Source organism: Chelonia mydas, chromosome 13 (genome assembly GCF_015237465.2).
Source record: "Chelonia mydas isolate rCheMyd1 chromosome 13, rCheMyd1.pri.v2, whole genome shotgun sequence".
Taxonomy (NCBI): domain Eukaryota; kingdom Metazoa; phylum Chordata; order Testudines; family Cheloniidae; genus Chelonia; species Chelonia mydas.
In genome coordinates this window covers 1,267,456-1,285,641 of record NC_051253.2, presented here as the reverse complement: position 1 = coordinate 1,285,641, position 18,186 = coordinate 1,267,456, and the positions used below count along the sequence as shown (strand labels likewise).

The window sequence follows — 18,186 nt, the reverse complement described above, 5'->3', positions numbered from 1 at the left end:
CCAGCCGGGCTCCTGCTCTCCCCTTAGCTCTGCCCCTCCGGCCCTGGCCACTCCACCTCACACGGGACCCTGGCCTCCTGACCCCCTCATTGGCCTGTCTGCCCTGTCAATCAGCCTGACCTGGAGCGTTGACCTCTCCCCATTGGCCCTGGGGACTGTCAGTCTCCTGATTTCCTGTGGCCCTCCCCCTTTCTTTTGGCACTGGGAGAGGGGAACCAACCCCCCCGCCCCAAGTTTCAGTGGGGGGCCAGCAGCCCCCTGACACCAAGAGGCTGCAGGCGGGTGTTTGACTTACTGGTTACAGTGTTTCCCCAAATTACCGCTGGGTTTTCTCCTTTTTATAAAAGCTTCTTTTGTGAGGCACAGACTTGGTTCCTGGGAGTGGGGTGGGGCTGCCTCCTGAAAGCCCCCGGGGTGATTTATCATCTCCCAGAGAGGCGACGCCATCGGAGCCAGGGCACCCCCCAGCTCTCCTTTGACGTGCTAGGGCAGTTTGAACACAAGGCTGCCAGGAGCCCCCGCAGCAGGGCATTGCAGCCTGTGTGTGCGGGTTCTCTGCCTGTCTGCATCGGGGACACCCTGGCTCCCCCAGGCACGTTGCCACCGCAGACAGCCACTCCACTTCTGAAACACAAGGGGCATGCCTTGATTCAAGGGTCGGGACATTTCTGAAATCCTCAGGTCCTGAGCCAGGGAAAGGCCTGGAGGCTGGAGTGGGAGTTTGCCTGGGGATGCACTGCAGGAGTATGGACAATACCGTCGCCTTTCACTGCGGATCAAAGGGGCACGGAATGAAACCAGCCCAGTAACTCTCAGGAGAGTCCCCGGCTGGGGTGGCTGCTGGGTCACAGTGACTGGGGAATCCTGAATGTATCTTAGTGACGTCACCACGCACTTCATGCTGCGTCATGCTAAAGAGTGTCTGCACACCCGGCTTGTAATAAATAACGCCAAAAGGTGGCTGCTGCTTCGGCTCTCTGGAGACCAGGATCCCGGAGCCAAAGGCAAAGCTGGGCTTGTGGGCGCTCTCAGGGGTTAGAGAGGAAATGCCCAGCACCCATGGCAGCTGTGTGAGCCATTTCTCCAGTGTCCTGCCCCTTGAGCCTGCACCCCAGCTGCGCCCCAGACGAATATGACCTCTCTGAGCCCTGGCAGGAGGTCCACGCTCCTGGGTGCCAGCCTACAGTTTGGTAGGACTGGTATTGTCATTAACTCCCAGCCATTGGCTTCCACTGCAGGGGAGGCCCTGGGCAGAGGGCAGCCCATGTAGCTCTCTGGCTGGCCCTACAAACATGGAGGCCATTCTCGAGAGTTATTCCCAGGCAATGGCAGTGCTGGTGAGTCGGGCTGTGTCAGCATCGCCAGAAGGGGCAGCAGCTCGAGTGCTGGGAGCGGGGTCCGGGTCACTGGCTGAGAAACAGGAGTGGGGTTGAGCCAGTGCCCAGAGCGATGGGGTAATGGGACCTGTGATCCTTCTGCCAGGTGGAGCCGGCAGCAACCAGGGCCGGGTTCAATATCTAGGGGTTCCTCTTCAACAATGCGACACAGAACCAGCGCGAGCCCCCACCCAGTAACCTGGGACAATTACACACCACCCTGGTTGCCTCTGTGAAGCAATACTTCTCCTCTCGCAAGCGCAGCATCTGAGTGTAGAAAAACTTTTAATGAAAGGAGGGAAGTCACCCGACATTAATTAGGGAAAATTCCACAAGCAGGATTCATAAAGATAAACCGTGAGCAGGACACCCACCCCAGAGTGCATGGGGCAGAGCCTTCTACCTCGTGTTCTTGAGATCTACAACCAACAGTTCCTTTTCTGTGCCCCTCTCTTCTCCCTCACCACACCCCACTCACAGGGGTTGTCCTTGGTCAGTGAGGACCCAGGGTTCAGAGGTGCATCTGTGTGAGTTCCCCTCCCACCTGGGGAAGAAGGCACCCGGCTTGATCTGCCATCTGAGCACTTGTTCTGGCTGGCCACCCTGCCAGCCGCGGTTCCTCTCCCACCGGCCGCCTGTTTGCCGCTTCTGAAGAGGCTGACTGTTCGCTGTTCCCGCCAGCTGACTGTCAGTTATCTTCTGTTGCCACCTCTCTGCTATGACCTCTGCAGGTCAGTCTCTTAGTGATTTTCAGCTTTTAGCAGGCTGGGCAGAAACACTGCCCCACCACCAGTGATTTCAGCTCCCATTTAAACACTTAAAATAACAAAGGCTCCTAATGGAGCCTATTTAGCTCTGTCTTTGAACAGTGGGGAGGAACAGGTTAAACCAGACCAGGGACCCTTAGGGAGAGTCCACATCTCCTGGCGGACACTGTCCCCATACTCTTACTTTCTCAGGGCTCTGGCATTCAAGCCCCTGACTTAACGAGGTCCTTTCAGCTGAGGTGACCCTGTCATTTAGGACAGGTTTAATAGGGTGACCAGATGTCCCAATTTTATAGGGACAGTCCCGATTTTTGGGTCTTTTTCTTATATAGGCTCCTATTACCCCCCACCCCCTGACCCGATTTTTCACATTTGCTGTCTGGTCACCATACAGGTTAAGCACAGTTCTGGTCCCCTTTAATCATGTAATAAAGACAACAACACTGATAACATTTCACTACCTACCCCTGCATTCAGTACTAAAGTGATTTGTAACCCAGCACCACTCAAAGTTGATCACTTTGAACAACAGGGCTCTGTCTGCTGGATATCTTGGCAGAGTAGGTGTGTTCATCTAAATACAGTTTGCTCCTGAAGTCTCTCCCCTTTCCAGCTAGCTGTCAGGGGAGAACTCATTCAGACCCTGCTTACACAGGCTTGCTCCTTTCCATGGCAACCTGGGGGTCTCTGCTCCCACTGTCCATCACTTTGTTATTTGTGAAGCGTGGCCACTTCACTCCCCACTGTGCTGGGGGAGCCAGTCAGGAATGTGCCTGACCCACCCCCCAAGCTCAGATCAGACCCACAGGTCTCTGCCTGGCTCCCATCCCTTCCAGAGCTCAGCACCGGTGGGGTGTGGCTGGGGTCCGGAGCAGGAACCCCAGAGAAAGCCTTTTCCCCTGGGATTTAGAGGCGGGTCCCATGGACCTTGGGTCTGGTCACTCCATTGGGGATGGGAAAGCAAGCCAGAGCATGGGAAGGGAGCAGGGTCAATTGACTCACACCCCCATGCCTCCACCAGCATGCCCCTCTCCTGCCCAAAGGGATTGTCCAACAGCCCCAGCTTCTGCAGGGAGTCTCAGGGTGGCAGAGCCAGGCTGCCACTGCTGGGAGAAGCCATGTTTATCAGGGCTGAAGCTCCAGCCCCGGGCACTGGCTGCAGCTCGCTGCACTGGGGAGATGCTATGAGAAGTGCTGGGTAAAGAGGGAACATGTTCCTCTTGTAGCGAAGGTCCTGTGGGGTGGGGGACTGTGATCCTCGGGATCTGGTGTCTCCAGCCCGCAAACAGCTGCTCTCTGGAACCCAGGGACTAGGCGGCAGCTTACGCTCTAGAGACACTGCCCAGTGCTTGCCACGCCCCCAGGGAGATCCCGTTTCACCAGGGACATTAGCCTGGGGCACAGGCTCCAGCTGGAGGGGGGTTGTCCCAGGCGCACATGCAGGGACAGTGAGGCCCAATCCAGGAAACCACAGGGAGGCCAGCTGAGTTAAGCTCTTTATTACACAACCCATGTGCTGGGCGAGATCAGGCCCACGGGCGATTGGGGGTGGGTGTCAGGTGGGGGCCGTATTGCAGGATCCTGTCCTGTCCCCACACAGGCCCTGCGGTCACACTCTCGGCTCTTCCCAGTCTCTCTCTCTGGTCGGCCCTGTGGAAGAAGGGGCAGTCGGTCAGGCCAGGGGCTGGTCATGAGGCTGGGGGCAGGGAGGGAGGTGACAGCAGCAAGGACCTGCAATCCTGGACTGCGCCATGGGCGGGGGCTGGGCACAGAGATCCCGGCAGGCAGGGGGCTGGGCTCGCCCCAGCACTCAGCTGTGTTTGTGTCTCCCCCGTCCCCCCATCCCTCCCGGTGTCAGGTGCAGTCAGCGCAGTTCTGCCTTGCACGGCCTTGAGGCGGGGGCTGGGGGCACGGCTGACGTGGCTGCGCCCGGCCCTTCCTGGGCAGTCGTCGTCCTTGCAGCAGGGCTGAGTGCATGGGGCTGGGTGACCTCGGGAGCCGCCACCGGCCAAACTCCATGGCACAGAGCAGCTCTGGGGAGGAGACAGGAGACCCAGCCGGCCAGGCCAGCAGCACCCATATCATCCCTGAGCACTCCTCTCCCCATCTCCACGCCAGCCTCCCGCAGCCCTTCGCCTCCTCCCCAGAGAGCTGGGAGCTCCATGGGGGAGAGAGGGCAATCTGCACCCCCAGCTTCCGCCCAGACTCCAGGCCTCCGGGGGAGCTGGGTCACTCGGAGCAGATCTGTGACCAGAGTGACCTTTTCAAAATGCAAAAATGAGACACATGCCAGAACCCCAGACCCCTTGTGGCCACGCCCCCTGCCCTGCCTTTCCCCATGGCCCCACCCCCTGGCCAGGCCAGAAGCCGGAGCCAAGCCATGGGGAGAGCTGCCCAGGGAGCCCGGGCCGCTGTGGGGAGACACAGACCCTCCACCTGCCCTGGGCAGGGGCCGACGTGCCCAAGAGCAGCTCCCGGCCGGTTTTCCTGCCCCCTGGGGTTCGGTGACCAGGGCAGATGGAGGGTCTGGGGCTCCCCCCAGCAGCCTGGGCTCCCCTTACCATGGCTTGGCTCCGGCTTTCAGCCTGGCCAGGGGGTGGGGTCTCACAGTGAATGGGGGCTAAGGCCCACCTCAGCCCTCCCCCCCGCCAACCAGAAGAGGCTGGCACCACCCCTGAGCATCAGGCAGGCTGTTCTGGAATCATGCACCCAGGAACGAGACTTGAAATGTACATTTTGGGACATTTCCGCCCAAGTCAGGACAGGTGGTCACCCCTTCTGTGATGTTGGGGCCCTGGCCGCGTGACTCCGATTCCTCCCAGCGCTCAGAGATGGGGGCAGGGAGCCCTTGTGCCTGGTGATCAGAACGGCCCCGTTCTGCAGAGCCCCGGCACGATGCTGAACCTCACCTGCCACGGGGGTTTGGCAAGTCCGGCCACACCCAACACTGCAGCACTTTTCTGCTCCAGGGCAGTCGTCATCACTGAAGCAGAGCAGAGCACAGATCCCTATGGTGTCTGGGGGGAACACATGACAGAACCCAGGTTTCTCTGGAAGACAGAACGGTCCCATGGCAATGAGATACCTGGCTGAAAATCCCAACAGCTCCATGTGGGGCTGAGTGGGGTCCTCAGAGAAATGGACCAGCCCTGGAGACAGCAGTGAGAGATTAGATATCAGATGGAAAACTGCCCCCATGCCTGTACTCTGGGCACCTCTGGCCCCGTGCCCTTGAGCTAGGGGTCCCTGTCCAGTCCCTGTCCAGTCCCAGTCTCACCGAGAGCTCAGCGTAGGGAGGGGCATCCTTTCAGGAGAAAAACATCCACTTCCAGCTTCAGCCAAGCTCTCCAGGGCCAAGCCCCGCGCAACTGTAGGGGTTAGGAGAGGAATTCTGTCCGAGGGATTCCAGCTAGGGAAGGTTGGATAAACACGGCACTAAGGGATGCAAAGGGAGGGCCTGAGGCAGGACAGCTCACAGGAGCGAACATCTCCGTAGTTATCTGTGAATCCTCTACAAAGAGCTCGTCTCTCACATGCTGGGCTGATGTGAGATCCTGTCTGTGCCCAGCACCTTTGGGGGCCATAACAGTAACAGCGTTTCCAACGTGTGCAGAGTGGCGACCGGGAGGGCCAAGGGCTCGTCACAGCTACGCCCTCATGCCAGCAAAGAGTCACCTCCCTGGGTAGCCGTTTATTCTGTATAACAACAGGAGAAGGGGAGCAGTTGCTTCAGAAGCTGAAAGCCCAACGGCCTCAGGAAGCGGCCGCTCAGTTCCTGTTCCAACGCAAAATGTAGCAACAGGATAGCAGCTTAGCAATGTGGCAACTGCCTGAGCAGGTCAGAGCTTTATCCCACCCCATCCTAACAAAGCCAGGTTGGTGTGACACTCGCAATCCAGCTGCCAGCTCATGTCAGAGTCCCTGTGTCTCAGTGGAACAGTGACAGACACACAGCTGGAATCAGTCTGGCTCCCCTGTGCGTTAGTGTTGTTAAAACAGGGATTAGAATGATGGGAATCTCTTTAGTGTTTCTTCTTTATTGAATGCTGGTGTGTTGCTGCCTGCATTCATCTCACTTATAGCATCTGTATCCCACAGTGTAAGGTAATATTTGAGCGGTTGTACGGTGAGCCTCTGTGACTGTGTAACTCACCAGACAGGAGAAAGACAAGAATTAGTGTGAATGGCTGATCTCCTACAGAAGATGTTATGTCCTGCCCAACAGGAAAGGTCCATTGACACCAGATGGACTATTGTGGGACATTAAAGAGGACAAACAATGTTCATTGTTTTGCCCTCCCCACCCCCGTGAAGATGAGTCATCCAAGTGGATTCCTCCCATCAGCTGAGGTTGAAGCTGAGAACACAAGGAAGGATGGGGATAAAAACCCCAAACAGAAGGAACTGATGATCGTGATGCAGTTTGGACTCTGGGGTGGCAAGGTTTCTAGGCATAAGCAACAGATCCACAGCTGCTCAGCCAGGGTTAGTCCTGAAGGGCATGTAGAGCTCACTCATGATAGAAGCTTCTGTTTCCTTGTGAAAGTTGAGATAGTAACTCATTTGTATTTCTATGTTTACTTTCTTTAACCTTGTAAATAACTCTCTGGTTTCCTTTTCCTAGTTAATAAATCTTTAGATAGTTTATTATAGGATTGGCTAGAAGCGTTGTCTTTGGTGTGAGATCTGAGGTGCAGTTGACTTGAGGTAAGTGACTGGCCCTTTGGTATTGGCAGTAAGGTGAATATTGCTGTGATTGGTGGTGTAAGGAACCAGCTATCACAAAGGTACGCTCACCTGGGTGGCAAGACAGACCGGCGTACCCAAGGGGCCTGTCTGTGATGCCCTGGCTAGGCTGTTATGGTGCCTGAGGAGTTCACACTGGATAACTGGTTGGTGAACCCCAGGTAGAGAGCTCACAGCCTGGTGGGGTTTGTGCTCCGGTTCCTAGCAGTGCCCCGGGGCTGGTTCTCACGCTCTGGAGGCCCTGCTGCCAGGGGCACAGTTAGGATTCGACTGCCAGAACTGGCAATAGGCCCTTGTATTTAGTCCATTTCCCATCACAAACAGCGCCGCAGACTCTCCTTCAGCGATACGGGAACAGCCCCTAGTGTATTTCCAGCACCGTCCCTCTGACCTGGGCAGCCCACCACCCACCTAAGGCCCCGTCTACGCCAGCAAGCTTCGAGCAGCACAGTTGTACCAGATCGCTCGTGAAGCTGCTCTGTGCCGAGAGGAGAGAGCTCTTCCCTTGGCACAATTAATCCATTCCCAACGAGTGGAGTAACTGTGTCGGTGGGACAGCATCTCCTGCCCGCACAGAGCTGTCCACGCTGGCACTTCTGTCAGTGAAACGTATGTCACTCAGGGGTGTGTTTTTTCACACTTCTGAATAACAGAAATGATACTGGCCAAAGTGGTAGTTTAGACGTAGCCTCCCAGCTCCTCCACAGGCCCTGAGACATCCGGCTCTGGTGCCAAATTGTTCCCAGTGCCCTGGCAGTGCCACAAACGACCTCGTCCCATGTCTTGGTGACTGAGCCGTAGAAGTCGGTGCGACTGCAGGCTGAACATGGGCCGGGCCCCACAAGGGCTTGCAGGTCACGTTAGCTACACAGCACGGAGAGACAGCTGCTCAGCCTCCCCACTGAAATCTAACTGGGACCCAGTCTCCAGCTGGGGTGGGAGATGGGGCTAAAAGAGGACTTGGTCACTAGGGCACATCTGAACCCTGAAAAAACATTTCTTAATGGTCACTTCATTTACATATTAGTTGAAGAACCTTTAGTGCCGGATTTTCAGAAACTACGGTTAGGCAGACAAAATGTACGTGCAAACCCCCCATTTGCTAACAGTTATGGCCCGTGGATGCAGACTCTCAGTCTACGCGTGCCTACGACAGCTCTTGGCCCTTTGCATGCCGCGCTCCTCGCAGGCACAGCCAGGGCGTCGGCCTGTGAATACTTACGGCACAGATTTGTATGCTGAACATTTTATGAACTGATTTCCGTGATCGTCTCCCCTGCCCTGGCCTCCCACACCAGGGCTAGGATCCAGCCCCAGAACCAGCAACCTCTTTCGCTTCAGTCCCGTTTCCCACCCTGCACTCCTGGTGACCAGTCCAGCCGGCAGCTGCGTTAATTCTCAGCCTGTCCCAGCTTGCTGAGCTGCCCAGCCCAGGCCGGCGGGTTCACGCGCTCGGGCCCCTTACCGGTTGTCCTGCAGGCCTGCCGGCACGCCCGGAGAGTTTTGAAGTTGTTCCCGTTGCCCCGGCAGCCGCCATAATAGAATCTCTGGCACGTCCTGTAGGCCGGGTTGTAGAAGAAGCGAAGGAGCCGTTGTGCGCAATGGCCCCTCTCAGGCGGGAGTCGGCAAACGTCACCTGGAGAGAGGAGATGGGTTATAAGGAGGGCAGAGATCTGCAAGGGAGCTCAGGCTAGTGCACCCAGACTGGTGGGGAAGTGGGGATGTCTCTGGCCCACAGGATGCCTGGCCAGTGCTGTGGGGCTGGGGGCTCCACAGGCCCCTCTATCTTTGCTGCTGGTACCTGTTTCAGGGGCCAGGCAGCCGAGGCCACAGCCAGTAAAGCAGCATTTCTCCCTGTTGGGACAGTCCCTGTCGTCTCTGCACTTATTCTCACACGGCACGAACGTCTGCAGCACTCTCCTCTTGGGGCAGGTGCCAGGTTTGGCTGGAAAAGGGAAACAACAACAGCTCATGTCTCTGTGGGGAACAAACCCCAAACGCACAGGCCTGCACCACGGACCGGAGCCAGGCCCCAGATCTGACCTCTGGCCAAGGCTTTTCCTTGCCGTCCTGGTCTGCGCCTCTCCAGGACTGGTCCCTGCGGCTTCCCCCCAGACCCTCCCACCCCACACTCAGCCGCATGCCCCCGGGCCTTAGACCCCCTTCAGTCAGTCCCCTGCCTGTCCCAGCTCTGTCCCTTGCCCCATGTCCCTCCCTGGCCCATTCTCAGACCCGGCCCCACTTGTGTAGCAGTTTGAATTACTCAGAATGTCCGGGGGGCTCATCTAATAGGCAGGACCAAGTACCCCCCCCTTTGGTCCCCCACTCCCAGGTGCCAAGTTACCTGGCACAGCCCCCGCGCACTGCACATGACATCCCTGGCTGCAGCACTTCCGGCCCAGTCCACACTGCCTGTCGCTATTGCATTCCACAAGGCAGATGGTCATACCATTGGGGTCAACCTGCGGGCAGTACCCTGGGTTTACTGGGGAACAGAACAGCGAGAGAGCAGGGTCAGCGTTGTCTGGACTCGTGACAATGGCAAGGCTGCTATGTAACCACATAGTGCTCCTGCAGCCGCGAGCAGGCTGATCCCCACCCGCCCAGATCGCTGGCCTTGCACACACCGCCCCCTTCAGAGTGTCCGCTAAGGTCTCGGGCTGCAGGGCTGCAGGGGGGCCAGGAAACGTAGCACTGGGAGGGATCCGAGAGGTCTTCTAGCCCAGTCCCCTGCACGGAGGCAGGACTCCGTATTATCTGACCACCCCTGACAGGGGTTTGTCCAACCTGCTCTTCAAAACCTCCAATGACGGAGATTCCAGCCTCCTGGGCAATTTATTCCAGTGCTTTACTACCCTGCCAGGACGGTTTCCCTAATGTCTAATCTAGTGTCTTGAGTCACTGAAGGCAACTATTGCAGAGCCCCCGGGGCCATCCAGATCAGGGTCTCCTGCCTTCTGGGTCAAACGCAGGGTGGGAATGGGCAGCTGCCGCTGGACTGGGCAGGAAGCAGCAGACACGGTCCATTTATCACCGTAGCGTCTGAGCGCCACCGTTGTAATCAGGATAATCCGAGATGCCACCTCCCCATCAGGATCCTCGTACTCTGTGTCACTCCCGCACACCAGGGAGGCCCTGCTGGGCCGAGTTCTGACCATCCCTTGGCTGGGTGGGGGCCAGGCCCATGCCCGTTGGGGTGGGGTTGGGCCCTGGAAGCAGGATTCATGGGGCTATCGTGGCTGCAGGTGTCCAGACTTTCTCAGGGGGCCGTGGCCACCTTGTTAATATTAAAATAGGGAGCCCAAAGGGGTGGGCGTGGCCATGGGGTCACCAGGCCTTGGCTCTCGGCTCCCAGCACCGATGGAGTGGGGTGGAGAAGGAGAGCCCCTCACCTCCTACGGGGAGTCTGCACTCCCTCCCGCAGCCGGTGCTGTAGCAGCGCTCGGATCCGGGACAGTCAGCATCAGTGGAGCAGAAGATATCGCAGTTCGCAGCCCTCTTGTTGATGGGAGCGGAGCACTCGCCCTTTTTCACTGGAAACAAATGGGAAGAGAACCAGGGTTACAGAGCGTGGGGCAGACACATCAGCCAGGCCAGGGAAAGTGAAGCAGCCGGAGGCAAGGGGGTCATATCCAGGCGATGGACTCTCCCTCCCTTTACCCCCTCCCCCAGAGACGGAGGAATCTAACTGCTCACCCCCCAGGGGTGACCTCCTCCGCTCCCCAAAGACAGCCGGAAAACTTGCAATTTCAGGGCTTGTTTTCAACTGCATGTCACTAGAGACACAGGCCTCAAGGAGGAGGCTGGTGGGGAGGGATCCAATGGGCATGCTTTGAGATGGGCACAGGAATTAAAGATGAACCCCAGCCTGAGCCAGTCCCACCTGGGGGGGCCACACGGCAAGCCCCCACCACAGCAGGGCCCTTACATGACTGAAACGAGTGTAAAGTCAGAGCAATCAAGACAAGGGAAACAAAGCAACAGAGAGAAGGCCCCTCTCCCAGGGTGAATCCTCTTTGCTGTGCTCTCTACGCTGTTCCCCAGCATCAACTTGTCTCGATATTTGCCTAGTTTTACAACAGCCTCCATGAAAAGCACTAGGGAAGTCAGAACAAACTAAAATTTCATCGGGACACTGCCTTGTTTATACTGCTCTACACACGATACACTGAAATGTACGTACAATATTCATATTCCAGTCGCTTTATTTTAGAATGATATGGTACAATGAGAAAGTCAGCCATTGTTCATTGCGCTGGGACCCTCTGGGATTTCTATGTCTGACTTTGCAAGCAAGTCGTTTTTAAGTGAGATGAAACTTGGGGTACGCAAGACAAATCAACCTTGCATGCATTTCACACGCTTCAGCACCCATGATGGCGTGTCTGATGCTCCACCCCAGACTGAGCACAACTTGACATTCCTTATTCCCTGGTTCCAAACACTTCAGGCAACAGCTCAGGGGCAGAAACAACATGAAGTGACTTAGGGAGCCAGTCACACGACAAGAAAAATGAAGAGTGCCATTTAAAGGAGACAGTTCACAGCCACCCCAGCGTCTCACCCCATGTCCCGTTAGGGTGTGATGACCCCCATCTGAGCCACTGAGAGAGAAGGGGGCTGGGGGCAGGCTGTAGGGCTGGGGGCAGGCAGAGGGAAGCCAGGCTGACTGGGGAGGCAGGGGCAGGGAGCCCTTGTCACGGAGTGTGGGGGAGTCCAGGCCCTGCACCCCTCTTCCTGGGATTCACTGAGACTCTCAGCCAGCCAGTAAAACGGAAGGTTTATTGGACAACAGGAACACAGTCCAAAACAGAGCTTGTGGGTACAACCAGGACCCCTCAGTCAAGTCCTTCTGGGGGAGCAGGGAGCTCAGACCCCAGCCCTGGGGTTCCCTGCGTTCCTCCACCCAGCCCCAAACTGAAACTAACCCCCCCCAGCAGGTTCCCTTCTGCAGCCTCTGTTCACATTCCCGGGCAGAGGTGTCACCTCCCCCTCCCCCTCCTGGCTCAGGTTACCGGCTCTCAGGTCTCCCAGTGAAACTCCCCTGCCACATTCCCAGGTCAACACTCCCCCCTCCCTGCTGTGTCCCATCTCTCCCCCCTTCGAGACTGAACTGAGCGGGGTCACTGTGATCAGTGACCTGGGGAAGTTCGGGGCCCCCTCTCCGGGACAGCGCATCTGCTATCAGGTTGGCCCTTCCCTTCACGTGGACCACGTCCATGTCGTAATCCTGCAGGAGCAGGCTCCACCTCAGGAGCTTGGCGTTGGCTCCTTTCATCTGGTGCAGCCAGGTCAGGGGAGAGTGGTCGGTGTAGACGGTGAAGTGTCGCCCAAAGAGATAGGGCTCTAGTTTCTTGAGGGCCCACACCATGGCCAGGCACTCCTTCTCGATGGCCGCGTAGTGTTGCTCCCGGGGTAGCAACTTCTTGCTCAGGTACACGATGGGGTGTCTCTCCCCCTTTTCATCCTCCTGCATTAACACCGCCCCCAGTCCCGTGTCTGAGGCATCGGTGAACACCACAAAGGCCTTGTCAAAGTCTGGGTTTGCCAGAACTGGGCCACTGACCAGAGCCTCCTTCAGCGCCCGGAAAGCCTCCTGGCACTGCTCGGTCCAGACCACCTTGTCTGGCTTCCCCTTCTTGCATAGCTCAGTGATGGGGGTGGCTATGGCGCTAAAGTGGGGCACAAATCTTCGATAGTATCCTGCCATCCCAATAAAGGCTTGGACCTGCTTTTTGGTGTGGGGAGCGGGCCAGTCTCTGATCACCTCCACCTTGGCCGGTTCCGGCTTTAGGCGGCCGCTCCCCACCCGATGGCCCAGGTAAGATACTTCAGCCATCCCCACCTTGCACTTCTCCGCTTTTACAGTCAGCCCATCCCAGCCCCCTGGAGTCGGTCCAGCACTTGTCTAACCTGGGACACGTGGTCCTCCCAGGTCTGGCTAAAGACACAGATGTCATCAATATACGCCACGGCAAAACTCTCCATCCCCCTCAGGAGCTGGTCCACCAGGCGCTGGAAGGTGGCCGGCGCTCCCTTGAGGCCGAAAGGCAGGGTCAGGAACTCATAGAGCCCCAGTGGGGTGATAAAGGCCGATTTCAGCCGGGCATCTGCATCCAGCGGCACTTGCCAGTAGCCCTTTGTAAGGTCCATGGTGGTAAGGTACCGAGCTCCTCCCAGCTTGTCTAGGAGCTCGTCAGGCCTGGGCATGGGGTAGGCATCAGACACAGTGATGGCATTGAGCTTCCGATAGTCCACACAGAACCGGACCGAACCATCCTTTTTGGGGACCAGCACCACCGGCGAGGCCCAAGGGCTGGCCGATGGCTGGATCACCCCCAAAGCCAGCATGTCCCGGACCTCTCTTTCCAAGTCCTGAGCAGTTTTCCCTGTGACTCGGAAGGGGGAGCATCTTATCGGCGGGTGCGACCCTGTCTGCACCCGGTGCACAGTCAGATTGGTGCGTCCAGGCTGGTTGGAAAACAGCTGTCGGTACGGATGCAGCACCCCCCTGACCTCAGCTTGCTGGGCAGGGGTTAGCTGATCCAAGAGGGGAATTGCTTCCAGGGGGGAACCTGCTCTGGTCTCAGGGAATAAATCTACTAAAGGGTCATCTCCCTGCTCCTCCCAATGTCCACACACGGCCAATAGCACATTCCCCCTGGCATAATATGGCTTCATCATATTCACATGGTACACCCGGCGGTGGTGCGCCCGGTTAGACAGCTCCACCACATAGTTTACCTCATTGAGCTGCTTGACAACCTTGAAAGGGCCCTCCCAGGCGGCCTGTAGTTTGTTCTTTCTCAGGGGATGAGAACCATCACCGGATCCCCGGTGGCGTAGGCACGGGCCCGCGCCGTGCGGTCATACCAGACCTTCTGCTTCCTCTGGGCTCTGGCCAGATTCTCCCTGGCCAGGCCCATGAGTTCAGCCAGTCTCTCTCGGAAGATCAGGACATACTCCACCACTGACTCTCCATCGGGAGTGGCCTTCCCCTCCCACTCGTCTCTCATCAGGTCCAGGGGGCCCCTCACCCTCCTGCCATATAACAGTTCAAAAGGCAAGAACCTGGTAGACTCCTGGGGCACCTCCCTGTACGCGAACAGCAGGTGAGGTAAGTACTTGTCCCAATCCTGCGGGTGCTGGTTCATAAAGGTTTTCAGCATCATTTTTAGCGTCCCATTGAACCTCTGCAACAGCCCATTGGACTGGGGGTGATAAGCTGAGGCCCAGTAGTGCCGGACCCCACATTTCTTCCACAAGCACCAGAGCAGGGCCGACATGCAGTTGGACCCTTGGTCTGTCAAGACTTCCTTGGGGAACCCCACTCGGCTGAAAATGGTCAGGAGTGCATCTGCCACGGTGTCTGCTTCAATGGAAGCTAAGGGCACTGCCTCGGGGTAGCAGGTGGCAAAATCTACCACCACCAGAATGTATTTCTTCCCCGACCGGGTCGTCTTGCTGAGAGGTCCCACAATGTCCATGGTCACCTTCCGGAAAGGGTCCTCTATGATGGGCAAAGGTTTCAAAGCTGCTTTCCCCTTGTCCCGGGCCTTCCCCACCCTCTGACAGGGGTCACAGGATCGGCAATACTGCCGGACGGTGGTAAAGACCCCGGGCCAGTAAAAGTTCTGTAGCAACCTCTGCCGGGTGCGCCGGATTCCCTGGTGCCCTGCGAGGGGGATGTCATGGGCCAGGTACAGGAGCTTGCGACGATACTTCTGGGGGACCACCAGCTGCCTCCTGACCCCACAGGACTCCCCTTCCCCTGGGGGAGCCCATTCTCGGTACAGGAACCCCTTCTCCCACAGGAACCTCTCCTGGCAGCCTCTCCTCATGGTCCGTACCACACTGAGGTCGGCCAGGTCCCTGAGCTTCCGCAAGGAGGGATCTTTCCTCAACTCGGCCTGGAACTCAGCGGCTGGGGAAGGGATGGGGACCGGTTCCCTCTCACTGGCCGGGTCTAAGGCCACAGCCTCTCTGAGCCGTGCCCCTCGGCGCTCCCTCCACACCAGGGTAGGGTCCTGCGCCTCTGGTGTGATACCCTCCCCGAGATTGGGGAGCAGTGCCCCTCGCCGGCTCTGGCTACGGGTCACCACCAGGGCAGTCTGGGGGTTGCTTGGCCAGTCCTCTAGGTCTCCCCCCATCAAAACCTCAGTGGGCAAAGCGTGGTGCACCCCCACATCCTTGGGGTCCTCCTTGGCCCCCCATTTCAGGTGTATCCTTGCCACGGGCACCTTGAATGGGGTCCCGCCCACCCCCGTCAGGGTCAGGTAGGTGTTGGGCAGCACCCGATCTAGGGGCCACCACCTCGGGCCGGGCCAGCGTCACCTCCGCGCCCGTATCCCAGTATCCATTGACCTTCCTCCCATCCACCTCCAGGAGAACAAGGCACTCGCTCCGGAGGGACAGGCCCGCGCCTACCCTGTAAACCGAGCACCCTGAGTCCAGAGCCTCCAGCCCTCTGGCGGAGCTGGCCGGGGGTACTCTTCCCTCCTGAGCAGGTGGTAAGCTGGCAGCCCCCCTTTCCTGGGTCGTCTGCCCCTCGTCCAGCTGGGTCCCTATCCAGTTAACCCTGGGTAGGTTGGGTCGGCTCAGTTTGTCCCTGAGCCCGGGGCACTGGGCCCGTACGTGGCCTCTCTGGCCACAGTGATAGCAGCTCAGGTCACGTTGGTCCCCTTGAGCGGGTCGGAGGGGCCCGTCGCCAGGCGTTCCCCTTTGGAGGGGGTTCTCCGTATTTCCCCTCTGGGAGGCCCCATGGTGACTCTCTCTCTGCATCGGGGGGGGCCTGTTCCTTTGGGACTCCTCCTGGCTACCCCCTGACCGACTGTTCACAAACTCGTCGGCCAGCTGCCCTGCGTGCTGGGGGTTCGCGAGCTTTTTGTCCACCAGCCACAGCCTCAGGTCGGAAGGGCACTGTTCATACAGGTGCTCCAGTACGAACAGGTCAAGCAGGTCCTCTTTAGTTTGGGCCCCCGCTGTCCACTTGCGGGCACATCCCTGCATCCTGTTGACCAGTTGTAGGTAGGTGACCTCAGGTGTTTTACGCTGACTCCGGAACCTTCTCCGGTACATCTCGGGGGTCAGCCCAAACTCACGGAGCAGGGCCTGTTTGAACAGTTCGTAGTCCCCTGCTTCCGCCCCTGTCATTCGGCTGTACACCTCCATGGCTTTGGGGTCCAGTAAGGGGGTGAGAAACTGGAGCCTGTCTGCAGGGTCAACCCTGTGCATCTCGCAGGCATTCTCAAAGGCCGTCAGGAAGCTATCTATGTCCTCCCCCTCCTTCCGCTGGGCCAGGAATCACTTACCAAAGCTCCTTGCAGTCTTGGGTCCCCCCTCACTCACCGCAGTTGGGGTCCCACTGCTCCTTAGCCTGGCCAGCTCCAGTTCATGCTGTCTTTGTTTCTCCTTCTCCTGAGTTCCCTCTCCTTCTCCTGATGTTCCCTCTCCTTCTCCTGACGTTCCCGCTCCTTCTCCTGACGGTCCCTCTCCTTCTCCTCCTGCTCATGCTTATGTTGTTTCTCTTTCTTCTCCTGCTCATGTTGACGTTGTTTTTCATGATCCTCCAGCTCCCTCATTTTCATCTCCCTCTCCCATTCCAGCCGCATCCGCTCCAGGGACGGGGAGCTCCGCCGGGAGGATCCCCTGCTGGCTGCCGGGGTCAGGGTGCCCTTGGTATTCGCTGGGCTTCCCCAACCCCTCCCCTAGGCATAGGTAGGAAGGGTCTCAGGATGTCCTCGGCAGCAGTCTTACCCCTCCCAGCCTGGTCAGGCCCCAGGGCCCATGCTGCGTCCGCCGGGCAGCTTCCCTCAGGGACTGGGATCGGGTCATCCAAGCGATCCCTCTCCTCCAGCTGGGCAATCAGCTGTTCCTTGGTGGACCTCCCGATGCGCAGCCCCCTCTGCCTGCACAGCTCCACCAGGTCGCTCTTCAGGCGTTTAGCGTCCATCTCCCTGCTGGCCACTCGCAGGCCGGGCAGCTGTCCACGGTTTCCAGGAAGAACCTCGTGTGCCTTCTTGAGGTCACCACCTCTTTGCCAGGGTCGAGCTGCAGACTCCTCCGCCCCTGGGACCGCTCGCTGCAATCCCCCGGGGGACCCTGTTACTGCAAAAGTCCTTCTCTCTGGTCACACACTCCCAGGGGTTAACCGCCCCCTGGAACCGTCTCTCTCTGAATCTTCAGCACGCCTGGTCCCCGTCAATCCCCCTTCGTTTTACTGTTCCCCAGTCACTTACTGCAGGAAGCGCCGTTCACGGGGTGCAGTAGATCCCATCTCTGCCACCAATTGTCACGGAGCGTGGGGGAGTCCTGGCCCTGCACCCCTCTTCCTGGGATTCACTGAGACTCTCAGCCAGCCAGTAAAACAGAAGGTTTATTGGACAACAGGAACACCGTCCAAAACAGAGGTTGTGGGTACAACCAGGACCCCTCAGTCAAGTCCTTCTGGGGGAGCAGGGAGCTTAGACCCCAGCCCTGGGGTTCCCTGTGTTCCTCCACCCAGCACCAAACTGAAAACTAACCCCCCCCCCCCCCCCCCCCCCCAGCAGGCTCCCTGCTGCAGCCTGTCTTCACATTCCCGGGCAGAGGTGTTACCTCCCCATCCCCCTCCTGGCTCAGGTTACAGGCTCTCAGGTCTCCCATTGAAACTCCCCTGCCACATTCCCAGGTCAACACTCCCCCCTCCCTGCTGCATCACAGCCCTCACCTGGACAGAGCTGCCCAGAGGCAGATGGCGGATCAGCCCAGAGGGTGAGGAGCCCCAGGAGGAGGAGGCCTGATTTCATGGTGCTGCTATGCCAGGATGCCCAGCGCCCAGCTGCACCAGCTTATATACCATCATGCCAGCCCGGTACTGCAGCCACAGGAGGGGACATTACACAAGAGAGCTGCCCCCGGTTTCTGCCCCTCCCAAAGGGAACAGGGAAACAGCAGGGAACTGCGAGAGTTGGGAAAGTCCCTGGTGTGAGGATGGTGGAAATGTAATAACAGGCTGCAGAGGTGAGCTCATGTTTCCAGGAGACTCCATGCCCTGGCTGGGGCATCGGGACAAACAGCTGAGCCAAGAGGCCACTGATCACTGGGCTTCCCTGGAGTGAACCTCTCGTGAAGCCTGCCCAGCGCCGGCCCCTGGAGCTGTGCGGAATGGGACGCTCTCACCTCATGGCAACGAGCTGGTTGCCCCAGAGCCAGATATGCCATTCTCCCAACAGGTTTCAGAGTAACAGCCGTGTTAGTCTGTATTCGCAAAAAGAAAAGGAGGACTTGTGGCACCTTAGAGACTAACCAATTTATTT

General features: G+C 58.2%; 1 protein-coding gene and 1 long non-coding RNA gene across 5 annotated transcripts in view; one reads left to right on the top strand and one right to left on the bottom strand.

Moving 5' to 3' along the window:
- LOC122462676 overlaps positions 1 to 18,186 on the top strand; it is a 57,958-nt gene that overhangs the window by 8,263 nt on the left and 31,509 nt on the right. The window lies entirely within an intron of this gene.
- Positions 3,628 to 17,818, bottom strand: LOC114022223 (perlwapin). 4 transcript variants are annotated; one of them, XM_037915927.2, is made up of 7 exons: positions 17,598 to 17,818; positions 10,282 to 10,422; positions 9,234 to 9,374; positions 8,691 to 8,834; positions 8,355 to 8,525; positions 5,053 to 5,193; positions 3,628 to 3,793 (listed from the first exon to the last, which is right to left on the bottom strand). In XM_037915927.2, the coding sequence occupies exons 1-7, from the start codon at positions 17,674 to 17,676 to the stop codon at positions 3,753 to 3,755; spliced, it is 858 nt and encodes a 285-aa protein (XP_037771855.1). In that variant the 5' UTR covers positions 17,677 to 17,818; the 3' UTR covers positions 3,628 to 3,752. The 4 variants fall into 4 exon arrangements, with proteins under 4 accessions (XP_037771855.1, XP_043382894.1, XP_043382895.1 ...); XM_043526959.1 differs by lacking the exon at positions 17,598 to 17,818 and adding an exon at positions 17,128 to 17,323; XM_043526960.1 differs by lacking the exon at positions 5,053 to 5,193 and having other exon boundaries at positions 17,598 to 17,782.

What these genes read in the sequence shown, in the direction of transcription:
- LOC114022223 (XM_037915927.2), bottom strand. Translation starts at nt 17,676, where the DNA reads ATGAAATCAGGCCTCCTCCTCCTGGGGCTCCTCACCCTCTGGGCTGAT. An exon ending in CTCTGGGCAGCTCTGTCCAG is followed by an intron (nt 10,423 to 17,597) that starts GTGAGGGCTGTG and finishes ATTTGTTTCCAG; the next exon opens with TGAAAAAGGGCGAGTGCTCC. An exon ending in CTGCCTGGCCCCTGAAACAG is followed by an intron (nt 8,526 to 8,690) that starts GTACCAGCAGCA and finishes TCCTCTCTCCAG; the next exon opens with GTGACGTTTGCCGACTCCCG.